A 26,845-nucleotide genomic window follows, 5' to 3' on the forward strand; every position below is an offset into this window, starting at 1 on the left:
GCTTTCCGGCCGGACGCTCTACCATTAGACCACGGAGGCAGTCCGAGTGAGTGAGTGAGTGAGTGAGTGAGTGAGTTGGGTTTAACACCACTTTTAACAGTATTCCAGTCAAATCGTGGCGTGTCAGCTTAATGTGGGGGGAAAGCCCGAAGTGATGCAGGTCTCAGACGTTGTTTACCACTCGGGTGAAACCCACGAGTAAGGGTACGGTGCTGACAAACCTAGAAACATAATCGGGGCAAACCAGGATTCGAACCCACAATCATAGGTTTCTGGCGTGTCCCAAAGGACGCAACTCTGCACAGCAAATTGCATCGCCTTAGACGACTGGGCCACCCGTGCCCCCTCCATCAAAGGAAATGGATTTATGTTTGTAATCTATTATATTAATTTTATTCAAAATTTCATTCAAGAATGTATACATAATAATTTCGGTGAAATTGTGTCCTTTTTTACCATACTTACAACTTCCTTTCACCCAATTCCATAGAGCCTGCTCTACAACATACTGCAACAGTATCAATGCAACAATGATCTTATTTTTCTGTTTCTGAGTCTATATATCCAGATAAACATTTGCCATGGTTAACTTTCAGTGAGAAAATATATCAAAACTCGAAGAAGTATTTCCATTTGTGTGGTTTTCATTTGTTTACATGATGTGCTGTCATCAAAGCCAACCGGAGAGGTAGCAGTACGGTCCCTTTGATGCATAAATGTATATTGTCATGCACCTCACAGTCGTAGTTTTAGTAGAAAACAATGACTCAAAACAATATGCAAAGCATCTGTCTGTTCTGATGTCAGTGTTAGTTTTAAAACTAGAGAAAAATTCTGATCACATGATATGCAAATTAGCCTTTGGCAGTGCTGTTATGTGAAGTTATGTTACTTCTGAAAACTCTGAATAATTCAAAACTAGATGTACTTTTTAGGATATTTGTATTTATACATAAATCTCAGGTAGAATCTAGGTGGATGTAGTATTTTTATTCACAAGCTGCAGATATCAATTGTTAAACTGGTGACCTGTCATGACCAGCACCATAGCCGACACAATAACAAAAATTAAACATGTTTTGAGAAAAAATAATACAAGTTAATTCTACAAAAAAAAGTTGTTTTCTGTGTTCGGGAAACCATGAAATTTATGATCTTTCAATTCTGGTTTTTTTTTCACTAAAAGTATATTCCAATAAGCACCTCCTATTTCTAATCTTGAGAGTGCCCTGGGCGCTTAGTACATCAATTACGTCAAACCAAATTCATTTCAAGACTGGCCATGTTGTAGTACTGATTAACACCATTATAAGTACTCCCATCAATTACATGCTTCATTGCTTTCTTAAGAAATGAAAGTTTTACCGACGTTTGGGGCCAAAAGATCGATTTCGATGGTGGTAAAAACTTCCAAACTAACTTACCGTACTTATTTTAAATAAAAATAAACATGATTAAACCTGGCAGAACAGAGTGCTGGTCATAAGTTGTTGAACACTAGTATCAGCTGGTTCGGTCATCTTTGTGTACGCCAATATATGCTTGCAGCAAATGACAAGGTGTAACAGTATTGGTCTGGCTTACCATCACTGAATTAAAATTATAAGCTTCAAGAGCCATTAGCTTGTGAATGATGCGGGTTTCTTCCAGACACTGAAAAATCATTCTTACTTGTGACGTCACCTAATTGTGAAATCATTGTATTCTTTTTTTTGTGTATGGTATTACAATAGTCCATATTAATTCTTGTCTGAGAGATCTCCTGCAATTCAAACCATTGTTAATCACGTGACACAGGACATATGATCCTTGCAGAATGGTCTCCAGTAGCAGACGCAGAAAGACCTGGCTTGGGACATCGACACCCTGTCTGCACTCTGCCTGACTCCCATTGACTGTGGGTAACCATCTGTATTAGGGGGATGTAGACTTTGAATACTTATGGAGATGTCACCATGATATACTCTATCAGTTTAATAGTAGCCATGTAGTCCTTTAGTGTGTACCTTGTCACGTGATCACCAAATGGAGCAGAAACTCCAGTACTGCCCACAGACAACACATGCCCAGTCTCTGCCCCACATTGAATCCACTTGTCTTTTAGCTTCCTTGTCACTTGGTTTTAGTTGAACAGAATTACGGAAATATTATTATCATTTAAAGGCTTGTGTTATCAATGCAATTAACCAATCCAGTTTGATAAACTTGGTATCATGACCAAATTATATGCAAATGAGGTCCAAGAACTATTTTCAGCCTCCATACATCATCCGATGTTTCTTTCTCAATAGTGATGTGCATGATATTTGTTTGCATGCTGTCATATAGTTGAGTGTGGCATGACACAACATACAAACAAACAAACAAACAAACAAACAAACAAACAAACAAACAAACAAGACTGAAGATTCAGACAAGTGGCATAGGTTGCAAAGTGACAGCCACAAATGTTATATATCAATAACCTCTCTGTTTGAATATTTAATCCCAAATATTTTTTTCCAGTGCTCAACCACTCAGAAGATGAAATGTCAATCCTATAAGCAATGGGTAAACTGCAAAACAACATCATTGATGACTTGTTGTTTCACTAAAACAATGGAGTTTGTTTCAGTTTCCACAACCTTATAACTTATTAAATCAAAGATTTTTACGCAGCATACAGCAATATATCAGCTACATGGAGGCCTTTAAATAATAAGCAAATGAGTGGTTGATAGCATGAGCAACAATCAATCCTTTAGTGTTACGATGACCCTAAATCAGCTGGTTATACTTTGTCAATACAATCTGCAGTGGCGGACCCAAGTAGGTGATATATACCCTAATCTCAACGTGAATATACAATAAGTTCACACGCAAGGTATCTAAAACAGAGCATGGTGCACACACACCCCACCTATGTACCCAAGACTAAGTGCGAAATTCGTAGATTTTACGAATGATTCAGCAAGTTTCTAAGGTTGGTAAGTTGTCAACACAGGTGGGCAATGCATGCAGTTTGAATGGCATGATGAATGATCTGAATATGTTCTGCTATTCATCATGTATGTGAACTCTCAATTCACATGACTTGTCAATTTAAAGAGTGAACATGTATAAGTCACATGTAAATAGTGCAAGGGATCGGAGATTACACTCAGCGTGTCGCTCCTCGTCCCTTATATATAGAACGACCCAAGGCGTCTAGGCTATACAACAGTAGGGCTATTAATAAGTATTATATTACATAAGTATTAATATCGCTCGAAACTTTAGAATTCCTGTTGTCCGAGTTCGAAGGAGTCCAACAGTCAAGAAGGGGAGGGGTCTTGTTTCGACTGTTAGATTCCCTCACGACAGCATGACTCGGGTATTCACCCACTATAAACATGGCACCGTGTTTACGAAAATTCCGCCAAGAAATGAAATCTTTTTCACTAATTGCAGAATACAGATAATTTGGCTGATGAAACTTCATAGTGCTATCATTCACTGTGAAAACCTAATTTGGTCCTTGTTCAAGTGAAGTGCATGCGTATGACGAGCATATTCCTTGACCCACCACCTCATACTTTGTACTCACCTGCTGCGTCTGTACCCTCAAATGTTTTGCAAACAGACGATATATCTCATTCTGCACGTGCAGCACGGACCTAAACGATTTCCGTCACAGAGAAAGCTTACAGAGTTATCTCCCCTTAAACTGTTTACGCTGAAGTACTTTCATTCTGAGAAATTGACATCAAACTGAGGATATTAGTTCAACGTAATTGCTATAAACAAGCGTATAACGAGTTTTAAAATACTAGTATCCACAAAAGTGCCTATAGCCTTAAATGACTGACCGATCATTATCTGAGCTGATAATACCCGGGGAGATCCCGGGTAGAATAGGTCTTCAGCAACCCATGCTTGCCGCAAAAGGCGACTATGCTTGTCGCAAGAGGCGACTAACGGGATCGGGTGGTCAGGCTCGCTGATATCGGAAAACTTTAAACAAAAAAAGATGTTTCTCGAACCATGAGTTTATTCGAAATTTGCGAAATATTTTGTCGTCGGATCAAATCAAATTTAAAAAACTAAATAGACTTCGCGTGTCGTATTTACACCACCCCCTCAACCCCACCCACCCCTCCCTCAGTTTAATTCCGATGAGAAACCCCATCTCGGGGACCTCCACTGTGGATAGAGGGTCAGCTCGGAGAGCAGAAGGTCGGTGGTTCGATCCCCGGCCGCGTTATACCAAAATACGTTAAAGGAAGGTACATGTCGACAGTTGTTGTTTCCCTGCCTGTAAAACAGGGACTTATCAGCTCGGAGTCGGCTTACTGTGTCCTAGTGGGATATCCATGTTAAACTGCGATATGCTATCTCAGTGGGTTAGCACTATAAAGCAAACAGCCACACGTACACACGCACACGCACACGCACGCACGCACGTACGCACACACACGCATGCTCGCACGCTATGAGATTGGTTGGCATTGTAAAACACTTGGTAATTACTGAGATGTTTCTGAAGTACTGTGGCTCCACGGTATGGACGTTGTAATCAGTGCCTCGAGTGGGACTTGGACTTCGTGTCTGTGTATTTAGGGCAATCGCTAACTGATAGATGGGTAAATATAATAACGTTTGAGCCAGGAGACAAGCGAAGCGGTTTCTCAACGACTTGACCTTGCTGGGGTTGCGAATCGACACTGGCCTAGGTCGCAGATTAGTCAAGACTGATCATGACGTCACAGTTTCGCGTAGGTGCTGAAATCCCCCAAAGTGATGGTATATTAAAGAGTGAACACTGCACGAACTGCCATACTACTCATTATATAATGGCTGGTTTTCCTCAAAGGCTCGACATGCGATGCGACAGCGTTATGTTATGGCGGTATAGAGGCGGTGGCAAACTTAAATTATGTTGAGAACTTATGACTTTACAAATTACCAAGGTTATAAAGAATCTCAAGACCGGTAAGGCTTCGGGTGAAGACGGGGTACCTACGGGATTTTTAAAGGCAGATATTGTACACATCACTCCATATTCAGAGTTATCATTTAATAAAATATTGGATACAGGAGTCTTTCCAACAGCTTGGAATATCATTTTTATAACTAACTCATACAAATCTGAAGTAAAATCAGATGCTAATGATTACCCGTGAATGTCCTTTCTTAACGTTACCAGAAAACTGTTCATTGTTCAAAGAAGACTTTAAATATGGATCGACATAACTGAACTAATTTATGAGTCACAGGCTGGTTTTCGTGAGTATTACTCTGCAACTGATAACATTTTTACTCCCCAAGCACTTTGTAGCAGATTTTGATGTAAATCAAAAAGTCGTTTTATTGTTATTTCATTGATTTTACTCAGGCTTTGGATAATGTCCACTTTTATACATGTAGAAAGGGATGTCATGGTAAAATGTACAATGTTCCTAAAAATATGTATTTTAAAAGCTTGTGTTAAGTTAACAGGACCCTATCTTTCCTCACTTCATCTGGCGTTCGTCAAGGGTGTATTGTTTCATGGCAATGTATTTTATTGTTTGACAGTGATTGTAACTGTGTTACATTGCTTTTGGTTGAGATTCGGCAGACGTTCATTGCATTATGTTTGGACAGTGATCAGTCGTCACGAAGTTACTACATTTAGATGCTAGCGCGGCGTGTAAACGTCCGGTCCGGTATACCTCTGACGGTGATAGTATGTTATAGAAAGTTCTGTAATGTTCTAGTGCTGCTAGACTGGCGAGGACACTGTACAGAACTTTCCAGGAGCTGGTTAGACTAAAGGAGACAAGAGCGTGTTTACGTATCTCTCACACATTTTCATCACATTGCAGCCAGCTTTCATGTGAGGATCGCTGATCATATCGGAAGCTTGACCACTGTCACCGCAGGCTGAAAATGTACTATAAGTACTGACTTCTGCTATCACCACTGGAATTTAGTATACTGACCACTCCCATCATATTATTTATTGAATAAATATTTATTATTATCACTGAATATTGTACTATCACTCTATTTTTAATTGTCATTGTAATTGCTGTATAGTAATTTGTATTGATTTGTATACTTAGTCAACTTCTTTATTATGAGGAACACAACGTTTCGGAGGTATATACTTCGTAAAGTTGAGTTCATCATAATAAAGAAGCTGACATCCATAAATTCTGTATGTATACTAGTATATCTCACTGTATCAAGTGGGGGCACGGGTGGCCCAGTCGTCTAAGGCGACGCGATTTGCTGTACAGAGTTGCGTCCCTTAGGCACGCCAGAAACCTTTGGTTGTGGGTTCGAATCCCGGTTCGCCCCGATTATGTTTCTAGGTTTGTCAGCACCATACCCATGCTCGTGGGTTTTACCGAAGTGGTAAACGTCAGAGACCTGCATCACTTCGGGCTTTCCTCCCACATTAAGCTGACACGCCGTGATATGGAATACTGTTGAAAGCGGCGTTAAAGCCAACTCACTCACTCACTCACTGTATGAAGTAAAACTTGTATATACCGCAAGCCGTTGACTCCATGTTGTCACTTCCTACATAGAACCATACGCCGACCCCTTGCACATAGGAAAATGCAAACTAACATCAATCAACGTCACACCAACGCGATGTTAATATGTAAGCAACATTTTGTCATGACATGTTATTTTTGCTACACACGCTATTGAAGATTTATGGCTTTTGTGGTTTGGAGATGATGAGGTAACATTTTATTATTTTGTTATTGACCTTCAAAGGCAGGTTGTAGTTCATCTTATTATGATAAATAGGGTTTAGAACTTTTGCTTTTGTGATAATCTCTTGTAATGAAACCCGGCATGTATACGGGAACACCTTTAAGTCTGTTACTTATTATAAATATTTGGGGGTAATGTTTTTCTCTGTGTTAAAGTCGTTACACACTTGTCAAAATATTGCCCTACAAGAAGGAAAGGCTGTTGTTAAGTCTATTTATAATTTATTAAAAAAAGCCTGTATTTTCTAAGGCGTCGCTTGGGCTGCCATACCTACCGGGCTCTGTCCTAAAAAGAAAAAAACGAGTCTCTGATAGAACCTGGATCCATCATTTGATAAATTAATGATCCCTGTGACTTTAACGTACGGCATGTTATGATTATTCCCTTCCCCTTAATAATGACTCTTGTATTACTGTAGAATTTAAGCTTCGGTAAACAGAATAGACACCGGGCCTCTAATAGATAAAATACGGTGCAAAGATTAATCGTTAAGGGCAGCATGTAAACTGTTTGGCAGTGCCATTGCTCCTACATATTGTATATTATTGTATGGCTCTAAGATATGAGGTACGAAGCGTTATAGTGTTATTGAAAATGTACAGGTATCTTACTTTTAACTATTTTTAAGAGCTGGGAAGTATGCTTCAAGTAAGGTCATTCTAGTACGTTTGTGTGCACTCGATTGAGAGTAAATACTTGGTGAGACAGTTAAATATGAATCCACTTTGATATCCATATCAGTCTTATTTAATGTTAAAATCCGAAAGCGGATGATAATTGTAAGGAAACTGGGTTTCTGACGGGCAGCATTTGCCATTCTCATGTGGATTTCTAATGTTGGGATTTCTCATAATGTCGGCTATATAAGAATATTTTTTATGGAAGGGATATTCCTAGCATGATTCAATATTTCAATTACACTTTTTAGCTCATTATAGTAATGTTAAAGTATTCATGTTACCCGTGAAGATCCGGGGTAGAATAGGTTTTCAGCAACCGATGCTTGCTGTAAGAGGTGACTAACGGGATCGGGTGGTCAGGCTCGCTGACTTGGTTGATGAATGTCATCGTATCCCAAATGCGTGGATCGATGCTCATGATATCAATCACTTGATTGTCTGGTCCAGACTCGATTATTTACAGACCGTCGTTATATAGCTGGAATATTGCTAAGTGCGGCGTTAAACAACAAACACATAATAAGAGTCTTTTGTAAATGTATAATATCTTTACGTTGTTTTACGTTTATATTCTAAATAATGCTCGGAAATGTGAGACAGACGTCTTATTCACATTCTTTATGTACAAATTGTGACCTCGGTGTTGTAGAAGATGAATTCCATGTCATGTTCACTTGCAAAATGTATTCAATGTTCAACTCAAATATCAAACTCCTTTTATTACTATTAGTTAACCACTCGCAGTAATTATTCTGTTACATTCCAAAGATATTATTATCATAAGATCTGTTGCTGTGTTCTTTAAGCATGTATGCAGTATAAAATCAAGTCAACAAGCTATACTTTATGGAGTAACCACGAGAGCGCCGTATAACTGAAATACTGTTCAAAGCGGCGTTACCAACTTTTGCCCTTGGGAAGGAGTCGAGATGAAATGAGGTTTAGACGTGCGTGCGTGTGTGTGTGTGTGTGTCTGCTTGAACTAGTCAAGGCTGTTACCGGTGTTACAGTGCTAAGCCCACCGAGATACATGCCACAGTGTAACATTGCTGGTATTTGATACCCGCCTCAGACACCGTATACTAACCCCGAACCCACGTCCTTCTTTTAACCCCTTAATGCCGAGCGCCAGTCAGAGAAACAACAAGTACCTTCTTTAGGTATGACGCGGTCAGGGATCAAACCATCGACCGTCTGGTCTCCGTGCACTTGGAGAACGCGCGAAATAACCACGGTATGTCTGTTTCCGTGAAACCACAGATGCAGAAACCGAGGTCACAACGAGAGAGTATGTAATTGGAAGCCACGACAGCTGAAGTGATTGATTAAGTGAACAGGACAAAAGCAACAAAATATCTTAAACTGGTTCCACTGTTACCTCGCGCAGCAAGCTAAATGCTTTCAGCGTTTACTCGTTTAGGTAGACGGGAGCACAGTCAAACAAGATCTTGGGACTCAGAGTTGGACATTGTATCCATGTAGACTGTCGACATCGATCCACCGTTCGCATTATCCCGTGGGTTAACCAATGCCCCCCTGGCGGTAGAAGTATAGATGTTACTGTAGGACGTCGCCAGCAGGCTTGTGTCCACACCTGACAACGTTATAATGCTAGTTATATCCTATGCATGTGCTACTTTAGATACACGGTAAAGATATTCATCATTTCAGCAGATGATTTAAAACGTGAGTGGCACTATGGTAACACCCACAGACGCGTAGTCTCCTGTGCATCATTACTGAACGAGGGATGACAAGTACAGGACTGGAACAATCTATGATTTACTGTATGGCCTGTCAAACTCACAGCCTGTAAATATAACGACAGAACCCTCTCCATATTCATAAGACAACTCTGAAAGCAGAGTCCATTGTACGATCCCGACTGTATAATGAGCAGGTGTTAATGAGTCACTATGAAAAAGTGATGATCCAAGGTGTTCGCGAAAAGGCGAGCGTATATCCTGTCCCACCGGTGCCACGTGTCACAAACAGATGCAAAGGCTAGTCAATTGCTAACCTTGAAAAAAACACGAGGTCATATGATACAAGTCAAATAGGGAATTGCATCGGAAATACATGCTAGATTGTACCTGAAAATCTTCGTTTATGTTTGTATGGTTACTTCAGTACAATACTAGATTTACACATGCTACATTGAAACCCTGTCTTCTGGGGGAACGTTGATGGAACGCCCATACAGAACCTACGGGGTAAAACGTAACTTTTGTTCGTTAATTCGGGAAGGACGGAGAAGGAGGATAAGGGCCCTTCTTGGTCCACTTGAAATGTAAAATATAAAATTTAAAGAACGTGTAAAGCAGCATTAGGCTCGTATGTTCAGACGGCTCATAACTAGCCTTCTTCGTTAACGTGCATGTTCTTTCATGACCAAATACACTGCGAGAGGGAATGAGTGTGTTTATTTAAGTCCGCTTTTAGCAACATTCCAGCAATATCACGACAATTCTGGGACACCAGAAATGGGCTTCACACATTGTACCCATGTGGGGAATCGAACCCGGGTCTTCGGCGTGACGAGCGAACGCTTTCACCACTAGACTCCCCGACCACCCCTTACATTTCAAGAGAAAGTGTACACTGTTCATGTCCACGAGTCAAGATGATGTTTCACCTTATGTTTCTTTGCATGTTTTAAATCAGCTTGGGTCACGTTCAAATATTACGAAAGCGCTCTAAAACCATCCTTGACAACATATTTCAGGGTTTCCTATACATTTAGTGCTGTTATGAGTTTAGTTCACGCAATCGTTGGCATTAATGAAATCTAGTTTTGATTCATATGAACCTATTGGATAACTTTCATAATGCTTGGTGATGTCATATATTATGTAGATCTTGTGGGCAAAAGGAGCCCTTACCATACCTTGTCCTTTTGTAATGTAATTAATTCATGGGATCGCTGTAAATGGGCATGGACGAACCGGACATGTCGACATTACCATGGACACATCACGTGTACACTTCTCATTCCAGGTCACCGTGTCTTATAACATGATTGCTATTGACGTAGGGATTATACATCGGCACGAGAATTCATTCATCACTTATTTCAAATTAATAAGCTTGTGCAACTATGTAGCCAATTAAGTATTATCTTTGAGCACAGACTGACATCCGAAGTAAAATAAAGATGGGGACACGGATGGCCCAGTCGCTGTGAATAGATGCACCTCGTAGGCGTTCCAGAATCCTATGATCGTGGTTTCGAATTCAGATTTGCTTCGATGAAGATGTCTTGGAAGTCAGTCTTACCCGTGCTAGTGGGTTTCCTCAAAGTGGTTTTTGACTTTCTGACTTTCCTCCCACATGACGCTGATATATAACAGTTACTGAACTACTGCTCAAAGCTGCGTTTACCACAACTCACTCGCTCACTCATTCACAGTGTTTGAGTTTAATTCTAGACCCGATCTTACCAAATTTTCAAATGTTCCAACTCAGTACATTTCAATCCTATTTCACATTAATCTAGTGGACAACGCGTTTGCCAGGGGAATGGAAGGTCTGCGGTTCGATCGCCGGCCGTGTCAAACCAAACGACGTTACAAGATAGTACTTTTTGTTACCTTGAATGGCGCTCGGCATTGAGAGGTAAGAGAAGGATTTGTTGGCTTGGAATATATTGTGTCCGAGTGGTGTATCTGTATTTTACTACGGCATGATATCTATGTATACACACACGCGCGCGCGAGCGCACACAAACAAACACCATCCACATCGCTATCTAAATATAAGTGCAATAATTTTGAACACGACTTTTCACGTCATCTCACCTTTTCCACGTATCATTGTTAAAGATATTTAAAAAATACTTAACAATAACGATCCGCATCCGGATGTGTTGTGACATTGTCTGTGTTTCTGGTCCGAGGACGCAATCATATCACAATCCAAGTAGCTTATGAGATAGTCTGATAGTGATGGTCTCAAAGCTGTTGTTGACCTTTAATGCTCCAATCTGTGTCCAGTGCTCAGCCTTCGTCGTAAACAGGGATTGACTGGGAGAATAACGACACCCTTGCTATAAACAATGCCAGGATGTGTCTTCTGCTTCTAACACAGGGGCTAAGTGGTGCGAGTCAGATATCTGGAACTTGCCACGGCACATCCTCGTTAGCTGCTGGCCATTTATGAGCGTCTAATTCCCGTGAGATGGAGTGGAGCAAACGAAACCCATAAGCAAGTGCTTTTTGTAGTCTTGTCATGGAAATATAAGAAGAATCAACCAAATAGTATCTGACACCATCTTCAAGGAGATTATCGACTCGATGTTTTGGTTTTCAGGGATTTGGTAACGCCTCCTCCTTGATGTCATGGTTACCGGTTGCCTTGGTTATAGGATTCAGTTGAAGAGACACATCTCGATATTGCGCAGTAAACTGACGGAACTCTGCAAAGCGACTAGCGGCACCCTTGACCACTGCGCCTCTCGTGTCCCCCGTGTGCCTCCCGTGCCCCCCGTGTCCCTCCCGTGTCCCCCTTGTGCCTCCCGTGTCCCCCGTGTGCCTCTCGTGTCCCCCGTGTGCCTCCCGTGCCCCCGTGTCCCCCGTGTGCCTCCCGTGCCCGCTTGTCCCCCATGTGTCTCCCGTGTCCCCCGTGACCCAGTGTGCCTCCCGTGTCCCCCGTGTGCCCCACGTGTCCCTCCCGTGTGCCCCACGTGTCCCTCCCGTGTCCCCCATGTGTCTCCCGTGTCCCGCGTGTCCCTCCCGTGTCCCCCATGTGTCTCCCGTGTCCCCCGTGCCACCTGTATCCCTCCCGTGTCCCCCGTGTCCCCCGTGTGTCCCCCGTGTGCCTCCCGTGTCCCCCGTGTGCCCCACGTGTCCCTCCCGTGTGCCCCACGTGTCCCTCCCGTGTCCCCCATGTGTCTCCCGTGTCCCGCGTGTCCCTCCCGTGTCCCCCATGTGTCTCCCGTGTCCCCCGTGCCACCTGTATCCCTCCCGTGTCCCCCGTGTGCCTCCCGTGTCCCCCGTGTGTCCCCCGTGTGCCTCCCGTGTCCCCCGTGTGCCCCACGTGTCCCTCCCGTGTCCCCCGTGTGCCTGCCGTGTCCCCCGTGTGCCTTCCCTGCCCCCGTGTGCTTCCCGTGTCCCCCGTGCCCCCCGTGTGCCTTCTGTGTCCCCCATGTGTCTCCCGTGTCTCCCGTGTCCCCCGTATCCCTCCCGTGTCCCCCATGTGTCTCCCGTGTCCCCCGTGCCCCCCGTATCCCTCCCGTGTCCCCCGTGTGCCTCCCGTGTGCCCCCCGTGCCCCCCGTATCCCTCCCGTGTCCCCCGTGTGCCTCCCGTGTGCCCCCCGTGCCCCCCGTGCCCCTGTGGTATGTGTGTTACCAAGTGTGACGATAATGTATGTATTCTAAATTTGTATTTCTTCAACATGAGTGTATTGGCAAGCAAGGAAGATCATTTGTGTTGAAGGCGTCATCTATAACGCTCGCCTACAAGCTACACTTTCCAGGACAAGCACATACAACTGACACTGACACTAAGTCCGGCCCCTGCATTGTGAAAAGACAACTGAATGTACAGAAGAAGTTATAGAACACTAATTATTTCATATTACTGTATGGATCTGTCATAGATCAGATGAACCTATTCTGACTGCCTTCGTTGTCCTGTGGATAGAGCCTTTGCATGGATTGCGGAAGGTTTTTAGTTCAAGCCCCATACTATGTCATACAAAAAGACATTAACAGATGGTACTTGTTGTTACCCTGTCTGGCACAAGGCATTAAGGGGATAAAGCAAAGACTGGTCGGCTCGGAGTCAGTGTACTGTGTCTGAATGGGGTATTCATGTCAAACTGCGCCATGGTATCTCACTGGCTAGCATTATGAAACAGGAATTAGTCCGGACCTTGTACAAGCACACACACACATACACACACGCACGCACGCACGCACGCACGCACGCGCGCGCGCGAGCACGCGTCGTTATATACGTGTGCAGTATAGTTTTGAACGCGACCTTCAACCCAAGTTTACCTCACTCCTCGTGTCACCTCACTCCTCATTTAACCTCAATCCTCGTGTCACCTTCTACATGCAAGATGGCCATTGCTTTGTAACGGACAGGATAAGCATTTATGTTCTCATTTTTCTGTTTGGTATAATTTGGAGAACTATCATGGAGACTTGTTTTCTAAAATGTAAATTTAAACAAATTAAGGCATTTTTCTTGTTGTGTACACACGCAATGGTCAAATATTTGGTTCGTTTCAAGTCCGTAGCGACGTACATCATCACCCTGTCAGGGAGTTGTTCAAATTTAAGCATCCTGTCACGTACATCGCTGGCAGTCCATATCGACTGGTGGTGCTACTATTAGAATGGTGGCGCCATTTGGGTTTCTTATTAATAAGCAGTAAGACTAACGAAGTGGAATGTTCACGTTTTCTCCAAATGCCAGTGCTGAAACCTTTTCTAATCATTTTAAACATACGTTAGAAATATACTGAACAAACTGATCATTGATGGAATATCGGCTGTGGCATAGTAACCACCAGTTTATTACTGTATTAATGAGTGGACCTTAATACATTTGGTTTCGTCTAACATTTATTCCTCCCCCAATCAAAGACCGGGTTTGTCTGCCCTCATGTGCTTGCTAGCTAATCCAACGAATGCGATTTGAAATAGGTCAGGGAACCAGTTAGTCTGTCTTACAGACCCTGATACAAATATATATCAATTACAGCCCATGCAAGTCTATAATGTTTGGCAAGGCTAGATTACTGCAGTATCTGAAAATGAAGAGAGTCACTGGGTTCCCTTTTATTATATTTTTATTAAGATAACTGAACAACTGTTTTTTCTGTACGATATGTCCATTTCAGTGACTAGATGTTAGTCTAGGAACCAGTCTTCGCCTTGGAAGCCCCCTGATTGTAAATGTGTAACGCACAGAATGAATTAGAACTGCCCCTGCCAAGACGGTTACCTGTGTGCAGATACCTTTTGTGCGCTGGACAATGACCGAGCAATCTGAGGTAAGTACGTCTTATATTTTTTTTCTATTTCCCACTGAATGGGTTCTCTTTAAGAATATAATAGTATGACTACTTTGGTTCGTGGTATGCATTTTTATTATTATCAGAAATAATGTGTTTATACTAGAAGTGCCCTCTCTCGCGTGAAACTACCGTGCCAAAATACGAGAATCTCATGTTTGAAAGTCCAGTTAGGTTATTAGTATCAGTCTTCTTTAATTGAAACAAGGCTTATGTCATCGTATGACTTTTGACTGGTGCCTACATTTCAATATATTTGCTAAAATCCTATACTGTATGACATTGTGTACCGGGTACCGAATGGCCGTCGACGAATACATACGTTCGTAAAAGAGTTGTAGTACAAGTATAACCCCACCGTGGTTAATACAAGCCCTGATATATCACTGATATAGATACACTGGGACATATGATATGTTTATTGTTTTCCCATGGCTGTTTATTCTTGACCATTTTGTTGAAGCAACAAACTCACAAAACACTAACGTTGCTATTTACGTTGATCTGGGTCCACGTCGAGGTCTGCTATTATTTCAATCTCGGCTCATTTGCCCTTATTAGAGGAGACAATACCAGTCGATACTTGACCATTTAGCCTCTAATGTGTATTATTTGCGATTGCCTCGGGCTGTACAAGGCCACTCGTTACAGGGTTGTTTCTGGTACATTGGGAATGGTATAATGGCCAAATATGCTTCACCTTGCATTGTGGGACAATGTAACAAGTTCAGCATTGATGCACATGCTTATAGAAAGGGTGATACCGTTTGGACATATTTCCCAACAAGCCATCCGAAAGAATTATCTTTCATATTTTGCCTGAATTTAAATATGCAAGTTTTTCGTAATACGGGGTGTTACGAGTTCTTTGTCCTCTAACTACAATATCGACAGTCACACTAGCAGCGAGGGACACAGCAGTGAATGACAGGTGCGAATAACCAAATCAGTAAGAAATACATGCAGTGAGAGACACAGGCATGGAGAGACATATGCAGTGAGAGACACAGGCATGGAGAGAGACACAGTGAGAGACACAAACATGGAGAGTCACGCAGTGAGAGACGCACGCAGTGAGACAGACATGGAAAGACACGCAGTGAGAGACAGACATGGAAAGAAACGCAGTGAGAGATAGACATGGAGAGACACGCATTGAGAGACAGACATGGAGACACACGCAGTGAGAGACAGACATGGAGAGTCACGCAGTGAGAGATAGACATGGAAAGACACACAGTGAGAGACACACGCAGTGAGAGACAGACATGGAAAGACACGCAGTGAGAGACAGACATGGAAAGAAACGCATTGAGAGATAGACATGGAGAGACACGCATTGAGAGACAGACATGGAGACACACGCAGTGAGAGACAGACATGGAGAGTCACGCAGTGAGAGACAGACATGGAAAGACAGACATGGAGAGACACACGCAGTGAGAGACAGACATGGAAATACACGCAGTGAGAGACAGACATGGAAAGAAACGCAGTGAGAGATAGACATGGAGAGACACACATTGAGAGACAGACATGGAGACACACGCAGTGAGAGACAGACATGGAGAGTCACGCAGTGAGAGATAGACATGGAGAGATACGCAGTGAGAGACAGACATGGAGAGATACGCAGTGAGAGACACACGCATTGAGAGACATACATGGAAAGACACGCAGTGAGAGACAGACATGGAAAGACACACAGTGAGAGACAGACATGGAAAGACACACAGTGAGAGACAGACATGGAAAGACACGCAGTGAGAGACAGACATGGAAAGACACGCATTGAGAGACATACATGGAAAGAAACGCAGTGAGAGACATACATGGAAAGAAACGCAGTGAGAGACAGACATGGAGAGACACGCAGTGAGAGACACACGCAGTGAGAGACAGACATGGAAATACACGCATTGAGAGACATACATGGAAAGACACGCATTGAGAGACATACATGGAAAGAAACGCAGTGAGAGACAGACATGGAGAGACACGCAGTGAGAGACACACGCAGTGAGAGACAGACATGGAAATACACGCAGTGAGAGACAGACATGGAAATACACGCAGTGAGAGACACGTTGTGAGACACAGACATGGAGAAACACGCAGTGAGAGACACATGGAGAGTCACGCAGTACGAAATAGACATGAGAGACACACAGTGAGAGACAGACATGGAGAGACACACATTGAGAGACACATGCAGTCAGAGACAGCGTTAGAGACACATGCAGTGAGAGTCACAGACATGGAGAGACATAAACAGCGGTAAATATATCCAGCAAAGGACTCTACCAGGTAGGGTATATTTCCCTCATAATCTCAATTTACTACCCTCTCAGGATCAACACACTCCCTTTCAGGATATAGTCAATCCCTCTCAGGATCAACACACCCCCTTTCAGGATATAGTCAATCCCCCTCAGGATCAAACACCCCGTTCAGGATATAGTCAATCCTTCTCAGGATCAAAACACTCCCTTTCAGGATATAGTCAATCCCTATCAGGATCAAAACACCCACTTCCAGGATATAGTCAATCCCCCTCAGGATCAAAACACTCCCTTTCAGGATACAGTCAATCCCCCTCAGGATCAAAACACTCCCTTTCAGGATATAGTCAACCCCCTCAGGATCAAAACACTCCCTTTCAGGATATAGTCAACCCCATCAGGATCAAAACACTCCCTTTCAGGATATAGTCAACCCCCTCAGAATCAAAACACTCCCTTTCAGGATATAGTCAACCCCCTCAGAATCAAAACACTCCCTTTCAGGATATAGTCAACCCCTTCAGAATCAAAACACTCCCTTTCAGGATATAGTCAACCCCCTCAGAATCAAAACACCCCCTTTCAGGATATAGTCAACCCCCTCAGGATCAAAACACTCCCTTTCAGGATATAGTCAACCCCCTCAGAATCAAAACACTCCCTTTCAGGATATAGTCAACCCCCTCAGAATCAAAACACTCCCTTTCAGGATATAGTCAACCCCCTCAGAATCAAAATACCCCCTTTCAGGATATAGTCAATCCCCCTCAGGATCAAAACACCCCCTTTCAGGATATAGTCAATCCCCCTCAGGATTAAAACACTCCCTTTCAGGATACAGTCAATACCCTCAGGATCAAAACACTCCCTTACGGGATATAGTCAATCCCCTAAGGATCAAAACACTCCCTTTCAGGATATAGTCAATCCCCCTCAGGATCAAAACACTCCCTTTCAGGATATAGTCAACCCCCTCAGAATCAAAATACCCCCTTTCAGGATATAGTCAATCCCCCTCAGGATCAAAACACCCCCTTTCAGGATATAGTCAATCCCCCTCAGGATTAAAACACTCCCTTTCAGGATACAGTCAATACCCTCAGGATCAAAACACTCCCTTACGGGATATAGTCAATCCCCTAAGGATCAAAACACTCCCTTTCAGGATATAGTCAATCCCCCTCAGGATCAAAACACTCCCTTTCAGGATATAGTCAACCCCCTCAGGATCAAAACACTCCCTTTCAGGATATAGTCAACCCCCTCAGGATCAAAACACCCCCTTTCAGGATATAGTCAACCCCCCCAGAATCAAAACACTCCCTTTCAGGATATAGTCAACCCCCTCAGAATCAAAACACTCCCTTTCAGGATATAGTCAACCCCCTCAGAATCAAAACACCCCCTTTCAGGATATAGTCAATCCCCCTCAGGATCAAAACACCCCCTTTCAGGATATAGTCAATCCCCCTCAGGATTAAAACACTCCCTTTCAGGATACAGTCAATACCCTCAGGATCAAAACACTCCCTTACGGGATATAGTCAATCCCTCTCAAGATCAAATCAATCCATCCCCACCTCAAGATACATCGCTAAATACATGTACACAATATGACTTACCCATTTTTCAAGGCATGTATTAATCAATAGTTAAATTAACGGAAAATCCATATTCATTATATACATATGGCATATACATATATAGTTACTTATTTAAAGTATATGGTTATATGACTGCAATATTGTCGACGAAATGTAATTTTTTAACCCACTCATTCATTCACATTGAATGACGGTATCGTCCTCATGGATGTTAATTAACTATTCCATAATTATTAATAAATATCGTTCAATGCTTATTTGATTTTAATTATATATATATATAGCCAATTTAAAGGTTTGTTTTGCTAGTTGTGTTAGTGTGGTGCTTATAGCCAATACAGTATGTAGAAAGTATACGGGGAGTGTTCTTGTTCTGGGTGTGTTTTCATCATGCAAGGGGGGATTGATATGATACTAAGGGGGGTGATTTGATCCTGGGGACTGACCTGATCCTGCTACACTGGTAGCACCCGCCACGCGCACAATTTGAAGACAAAAGTAAGTGCTGCCTGATGCCGCCCAGCGAAGAAAATATATCCTTTTAGTTTATGTATTCCTTCATTATTGATTGAGGACAGATGAGAAACATTGATGCTCAATAAACGTGTGATGGTCAGTTGGTCAGTTGGTCAGTTGATGAGGTTAGTCATTGATGATCTGTAACACGATCTTAAGCTGTGCATTTCAGGTTTATTATGTATTCTGCCATGACTTTGGAAAGTACTCCTTTCTTGTTGAGCGGTCAGAGGTTTAAATCAAAATAACCACCTCTGACTGAAACTCAAGATTTAAGGACGAAACGCAGCGGAAGATAATATAGAATAGGGCTTCTTCTCGTTCGGGTTCAAATTCTGGATGTGACTATTTTCTTTGAAAGGAGGAAAGAAACAATTTTGTTCGTACCAGCAAATATTTTGTTTAAAATACCTGGCATTGCCAGTGAACAATTTTATGGTTTTCAAACCCGGTGCGTCATGGTAGTGAGGGATTAGCATAGAGAATGAAGCGTTTGCTCGTCACGCCGCTTACCCGGGTTCGATTTCCCATGTTCATAAATTACCTGAAAACCTTTTTCGGAGACCTATGTCACGATGTGGCTTGAGTGTTAAACCAAAATATCTCCTCCTCTGGCCATCACTGATGGGCGTCCGGAACAGATTGACATCGAGCTGGAGAAAATATATCCAAATGATGACGATGTCCGAGCCCTAATGGTATGTGCGATGTGAGTCCCAGCATTGTATGGAGATCGCTCGATGATAGTTAACTTTATTAGATCAACGTCAACCTTGCTACAATTGATTGCCCCACTATCATCAACGCTACTGGTGCGATAGGAATAAACTAAACGCCAGCTTTCAGTACCAACCATGTGTTTACAGTCACTGACGGGACAATTCTGAGACGCATATGAGACGCACTCCTCGTAAACAACAGCTGAATATTTAGGTAGTACTGGGCATACATGTATTAAATGTGTGATCTCCACTAAGTATAAGCCGTTTCAATGTCTAAACCTGTCTCAACATTTCCTCTCGGGCCCAGATGTTACCAGCCACGCAACCCCACACAAAGCAGGTTAACAATATGGCAATTCAGGGCTACATCAGGCAGTTAACAATACTACAACGCAGGCCTACATCAGGCAGGTAAACAATACTAAAACGCAGGCCTACACCAGACAATTATACAATACTACAACGGAGGCCTACACCAGACAATTAAACAATACTACAACGGAGGCCAACACAAGCAGGTAAACAATACTACAACGCAGGCCTACACCAGACAATTAAACAATACTACAACGGAGGCCTACACCAGACAATTAAACAATACTACAACGCAGGCCTACATCAGACAATTAAACAATACTACAACGCAGGCCTACACCAGACAATTAAACAATACTACAACGGAGGCCTACACAAGGCAGGTAAACAACATTACAACGCAGGCCTACATCAGGCAGGTAAACAACACTACAACGCAGGCCTACACCAGACAATTAAACAATACTACAACGAAGGCCAACACCAGGCAGGTAAACAATACTACAACGCAGGCCTACATCAGGCAGGTAAACAACACTACAACGCAGGCCTACATCAGGCAGGTAAACAATACTACAACGCAGGCCTACACCAGACAATTATACAATACTACAACGCAGGCCTACACCAGACAATTAAACAATACTACAACGGAGGCCAACACCAGGCAGGTAAACAATACTACAACGCAGGCCTACACCAGACAATTATACAATACTACAACGGAGGCCAACACAAGCAGGTAAACAATACTACAACGCAGGCCTACACCAGACAATTAAACAATACTACAACGGAGGCCTACACCATACAATTAAACAATACTACAACGCAGGCCTACATCAGACAATTAAACAATACTACAACGCAGGCCTACACCAGACAATTAAACAATACTACAACGGAGGCCAACACCAGGCAGTTAACAATACTACAACGCAGGCCTACATCAGGCAGGTAAACAACACTACAACGCAGGCCTACACCAGACAATTATACAATACTACAACGGAGGCCAACACAAGCAGGTAAACAATACTACAACGCAGGCCTACACCAGACAATTAAACAATACTACAACGGAGGCCTACACCATACAATTAAACAATACTACAACGCAGGCCTACATCAGACAATTAAACAATACTACAACGCAGGCCTACACCAGACAATTAAACAATACTACAACGGAGGCCAACACCAGGCAGGTAAACAACATTACAACGCAGGCCTACATCAGGCAGGTAAACAACACTACAACGCAGGCCTTCACCAGACAATTAAACAATACTACAACGCAGGCCTACACCAGACAATTAAACAATACTACAACGGAGGCCAACACCAGGTAGGTAAACAACATTACAACGCAGGCCTACATCAGGCAGGTAAACAACACTACAACGCAGGCCTTCACCAGACAATTAAACAATACTACAACGGAGGCCTACGCCAGACAATTAAACAATATTACAACGCAGGCCTACATCAGACAATTAAACAATACTACAACGGAGGCCTACACCAGACAATTAAACAATACTACAACGCAGGCCTACACCAGATAATTAAACAATACTACAACGGAGGCCAACACAAGCAGGTAAACAATACTACAACGGAGGCCTTCACCAGACAAATAAACAACACTACAACGCAGGCCTACATCAGGCAGGTAAACAACACTACAACGCAGGGCTACACCAGGTATATTAAACAATACTACACCGATGGCAGGTAGTCGACTCATGGAACATAATTCTATTTCCCGTATATTTATGTTCTAATGGAGCAGAGGATTGTCAGTATGGGCGTTGTACGGCTACATGTGGGGAGCAAGTTCGTCACGGACATACGGATGAAGACGCTGATCCAGAGAACTCATATTAATACATACACTACATAATGGACGTTTGTTACTGAAATATTTGTTTGTTATCGCCACACAGAATATTAATCACGTTATGGGTAAAATGTCACATTTAACGTCACCTCACCAAACTTGATCATCTGAAAATACCTTCATTGCAGTAACTGTTTTCAAGGTACAGATGTGTTTATGTTCTATATCCTCGGGTGAATATATAACGCTTGCTTAAGGTAAGCCATCGAGTCATACACAAAGCCTGGGGATATAGAGTAACACGTGACTTAAATTCGTCTAATGGAATTCCGTTTTTACACACGATGTCATTTAAGACTTAAGTATAGATATACCCAAATGAGACTTAAAAGAGCACGGCAGTGTAAGCCCCGGTTTGGGGTTAAACAGAGATTGAACTGAACGTTCGATGGCTACCTTTAGTGTTTTGGGGCGGCAGGTAGCCCTGTGGTTAACGTGTTCGCTCGTAACGCCGAAGGTCCGGGTTCAGTTCCTCCATGGGTTGTAATGTGTGCAGCCCATGGTGGGTTTGGTGATACTGTTGAAATATTATGCCATAAACACCCTCATTCACTCACTCCCTGCTATTGGTTAACGTGTTTTCTGTTGCAGATGCTGAATGGACAATATGGGTACCATGAAACCACACATCGCCATTGACAGATTGAAGACAATCAAACTCGCCACTTACTGTTAGACTAATATGAAACATGTTTATGTTTTATTTAAGGTTGTGTCATGTATCGAAAATTACAAGCAACAGAAGACATTTCCATAATCATAAGACAAATACATGTATCCACTAAAAGCCCTACCGTTCCCAAAAGTACACTGACCGTTGAGCATATACTTTTAGGATGTTTAGAGTCAGCGTATTATTGTTAGAATCGCTTACTCTGTGCAACATATACAACGATATATGAAATCATCGAATTGTTTATTAATGAATTTGCGCCTTATTCCACAGTGAACCTTATTAATATTTATTGATTTATGTACTGTTTTTCTTTCTGTTTGTAAACTATATTTTCATTTCATTATGCAGTGTTTGACATGTGGCAAACTAATCATTTCTTTATTCATATCATATTTGCTTCTATTTCAGCCTTCATGGATCACATTGCAGAGAAATAAATTATTAGATTGTGATATTAGGTCGTGTTCACGAGACACGCAACCTTTCATGCCAAGTCAGTGTAGTCGGGGTATAGATCCCCCCAGTGAATTAGCTTGTTTCTGGGGCCGGCAAGTCAAGAGACCCACATCTGTTACCATCGAATGATCGGTGTCTGTGATCTGGCGTCGATATATGCTCGTGACATTATAGTAATGTCACCCATAGACAAATGTCCACTACTGAACCTGCTGTGAGAGCACATTATGTCGCCTGGTGCTTAGTTTAGACTGATGTTTATTGTTGTCAAATCAATTGATTGTTAGATCTGTGTTGTCTGATGATATTATAGTCAGATTAATTGACTGTTAGACCTCAGTTGTCTGACGGTATTGTACTCAACCCAAGTGACGTTTAGACCTCAGCTGTCTGACGGTATTGTACTCTACCCAAGTGACGCTTAGACCTCAGTTGTCTGACGGTATTGTACTCAACCCCAGTGACGTTTAGACCTCAGTTGTCTGACGGTATTGTAGTCAACCCAAGTGACGCTTAGACCTCAGCTGTCTGACGGTATTGTAGTCAACCCAAGTGACGCTTAGACCTCAGCTGTCTGACGGTATTGTACTCTACCCAAGTGACGTTTAGACCTCAGTTGTCTGACGGTATTGTAGTCAACCCAAGTGACGCTTAGACCTCAGCTGTCTGACGGTATTGTAGTCAACCCAAGTGACGCTTAGACCTCAGCTGTCTGACGGTATTGTACTCAACCCAAGTGACGCTTAGACCTCAGCTGTCTGACGGTATTGTACTCAACCCAAGTGACGTTTAGACCTCAGCTGTCTGACGGTGCTGTACTCAACCCCAGTGACGTTTAGACTTCAGTTGTCTGACGACATTGTAGTCAGCCCAAGTGACGTTTAGACCTCAGCTGTCTGACGGTATTGTACTCTACCAAAGTGACGTTTAGACCTCAGCTGTCTGACGGTGCTGTACTCAACCCATGTGACGTTTAGACCTCAGTTGTTTGACGGTGCTGTACTCAACCCAAGTGACGTTTAGACCTCAGTTATATGACGGTATTTTACTCAGCCAAAGTGACGTTTAGACCTCAGTTATATGACGGTATTGTACTCAACCCAAGTGACGTTTAGACCTCAGTTGTCTGACGGTATTGTACTCTACCCAAGTGACGTTTAGACCTCAGTATCTGACGGTGCTGTACTCAACCCAAGTGACGTTTAGACCTCAGTTATATGACGGTATTTTACTCAGCCAAAGTGACGTTTAGACCTCAGTTGTCTGACGGTATTGTACTCTACCCAAGTGACGTTTAGACCTCAGTTGTCTGACGGTATTGTACTCTACCCAAGTGACGTTTAGACCTCAGTATCTGACGGTACTGTAGTCAACCCATGTGACGTTAGACCTCAGTTTTCTGACGGTATTGTACTCTACCCAAGTGACGTTTAGACCTCAGCTGTCTGACGGTATTGTACTCTACCCAAGTGACGTTTAGACCTCAGTTGTCTGACGGTATTGTACTCAACCCCAGTGACGTTTAGACCTCAGCTGTCTGACGGTATTGTACTCTACCCATGTGACGTTTAGACCTCAGCTGTCTGACGGTATTGTACGCAACCCAAGTGACGTTTAGACCTCAGCTGTCTGATGGTATTGTACGCAACCCAAGTGACGTTTAGACCTCAGTTGTCTGACGGTATTGTACTCAACCCAAGTGACGTTTAGACCTCAGCTGTCTGACGGTATTGTACTCTACCCAAGTGACGTTTAGACCTCAGTATCTGACGGTACTGTAGTCAACCCATGTGACGTTAGACCTCAGTTTTCTGACGGTATTGTACTCTACCCAAGTGACGTTTTGACCTCAGTTGTCTGACGGTATTGTACTCAACCCAAGTGACGTTTAGACCTCAGCTGTCTGACGGTATTGTACTCTACCCAAGTGACGTTTAGACCTCAGCTGTCTGACGGTATTGTAGTCAACCCAAGTGACGTTTAGACCTCAGCTGTCTGATGGTATTGTACGCAACCCAAGTGGCGTTAGACCTCAGTTATATGACGGTATTTTACTCAGCCAAAGTGTCGTTTAGACCTCAGTTGTCTGACGGCAAACCACACTACTACGAGTTTCATTACCACCACCACCAGCTGAGTGGGTCAGACCGCTGACAGTCCCGGATGGGACTAAACCCCCATAAGTTCCAGAATTTGTACTTTACTATTAAAGAAAATGATATCTCAAGTGTTACACAACTACTACGACAATCATGATAATATATGTTGCTACTACTACCAATCCTACTGATGGTTGTACAACCCCTCTGCTAGTACAAGTCCCTCGAAACCCCTCTAATATCTTCTGTCTTTGACGTCAGACGGCGGCCATGTTGATGCTCGTACTGACAGTATCGCTACCAAGGACAAGAGAGCGAGCCCGATGTTCTCAACTGCTTCCAAAAAGGATGGTCGTCCATCAGCTGTTGCCATGGGAACCACAGCGGGCGCTATCTTGGTTGTCGTATTGCTTGGCATCGTCCTGCTAGATGTAACGACTCTCATCCGCCATCTTGGAATTATGAAGCACAATTTCAGGAAGATTCTTCATGAAGGACAAATCGAGGACAAAGACGAAGAGAAGAGACGTGGACGACCCAAAGAAGCCAAGCCTCGCAGACCTGAGTCGAAGAAGTCATTTTTCCCGGTAGCACCCATGTCACAGATGACAGACGGACGTGACATGGCCAAGAGTCGGGGAAAGAGAAACAGCCAACATCGAACATCCTACAGCTCACGCCAGATCATGTCGAGTGTTGTCTGATGCTGTCAGCGTCAAGGACATTCGTAGTGTGGGACATCCCTTGTGGTTATAACGTTTGCCTGCTCCATGGAAGACCCGAGTTCGATTTCCGAAATGGACACATGTGTTGTTTGGTATCAGCCACTGTGATTTCGAAAAATGCATCATAAAAACACACTCACTCGTTCACCCCGAACACAAAAAGCAAGCGTCACCCGGATTAATAATCTCTTTCCCCGAGAGAACTGTGGTTATTTAAGGCTTGTTGTAATTAGAATATCTGTAGCTCTGCCTTACTCTTACCATAGTATCATGTCTATAGGTTATCAATGACCCAGTAACAAGTGTTCTTGAATGTATCTTTGCAAATATTTTGTTTTTTGACCTACGATTTGCCCCCCAAAGTGTCCAATGAGCGGAACCTTTTAAATTTCGTAAAATGTGTCTCAGACCGACCACTTGAGTGAGGTTGTAAGCCCTGGGAAGTGGGCGGGGCAGAGGGTGGGGTATTTGAGGGGTTGCTAGTATGCACAGGAGAGGATGGGTGACAGCTGTCATGCCATGTTCCTGGTAATTGGTATTGAGTTGTAGCAAGACGCGCTCACCAGCAGAACAATTTGATAACGGTTTGTCCCGAGGGGGGGACAACTGTTACCACTTTAGTATCTTAAGTCGGGCCTTTCTTCTAAATTGTATTTCTATTGTTTTATTGTCCCGTATAATGATATTATTCCAGTGTCAAGTCGATTACGCATCCATTGACTATTCATTGTATTTTTGTGTAAGTTTATTAAAGCTGCAAAGACAAAGATGGTTTTTACCTTTCTTGTATACATATCATAGTCCAGTGTTTCGACAATAGTCGCAAAGCAATTACTTAGAATTAATATCTCGGTCTCGATCTCTGTCCTGTCTCATTAAATCACCTCTTTATCTTCACGTGAAATCTCGGTCTAGACCGCCACACATTGTATCACCTTTATGTGACAGTGATGGTTCGGTCTAGACCGTTATACATTGTATCACCTTTATTTGATAGTGATGTCCCGGTCTAGACCGTGATTCATTGTATCACCTTTATTTGACAGTGATGTCTCGGTCCAGACCGCTACACATTGTATCACCTTTATGTGACAGTGATGTCTCGGTCTAG

The 26,845-nt window shown here is 42.9% G+C and overlaps 2 protein-coding genes across 2 annotated transcripts; both read left to right on the plus strand.

Moving 5' to 3' along the window:
- Positions 1-11,749: 11,749 nt before the first annotated feature.
- On the plus strand, positions 11,750-12,787 carry LOC139453716 (uncharacterized). Its single transcript, XM_071235191.1, has one exon. It carries the CDS (start codon positions 11,750-11,752, stop codon positions 12,785-12,787), a length of 1,038 nt encoding a protein of 345 aa, XP_071091292.1.
- Positions 12,788-15,448: 2,661 nt separating this feature from the next.
- Positions 15,449-25,713, plus strand: LOC139449058 (uncharacterized). Its single transcript, XM_071230529.1, has 3 exons — positions 15,449-15,502; positions 16,686-16,743; positions 25,271-25,713. The coding sequence occupies exons 1-3, from the start codon at positions 15,449-15,451 to the stop codon at positions 25,711-25,713; spliced, it is 555 nt and encodes a 184-aa protein (XP_071086630.1).
- The last annotated feature ends 1,132 nt before the right edge of the window (positions 25,714-26,845 follow it).

This window comes from Haliotis cracherodii, unplaced genomic scaffold, assembly GCF_022045235.1.
Source record: "Haliotis cracherodii isolate W230 unplaced genomic scaffold, xgHalCrac1.p SCAF_10, whole genome shotgun sequence".
Classification (NCBI taxonomy): domain Eukaryota; kingdom Metazoa; phylum Mollusca; class Gastropoda; order Lepetellida; family Haliotidae; genus Haliotis; species Haliotis cracherodii.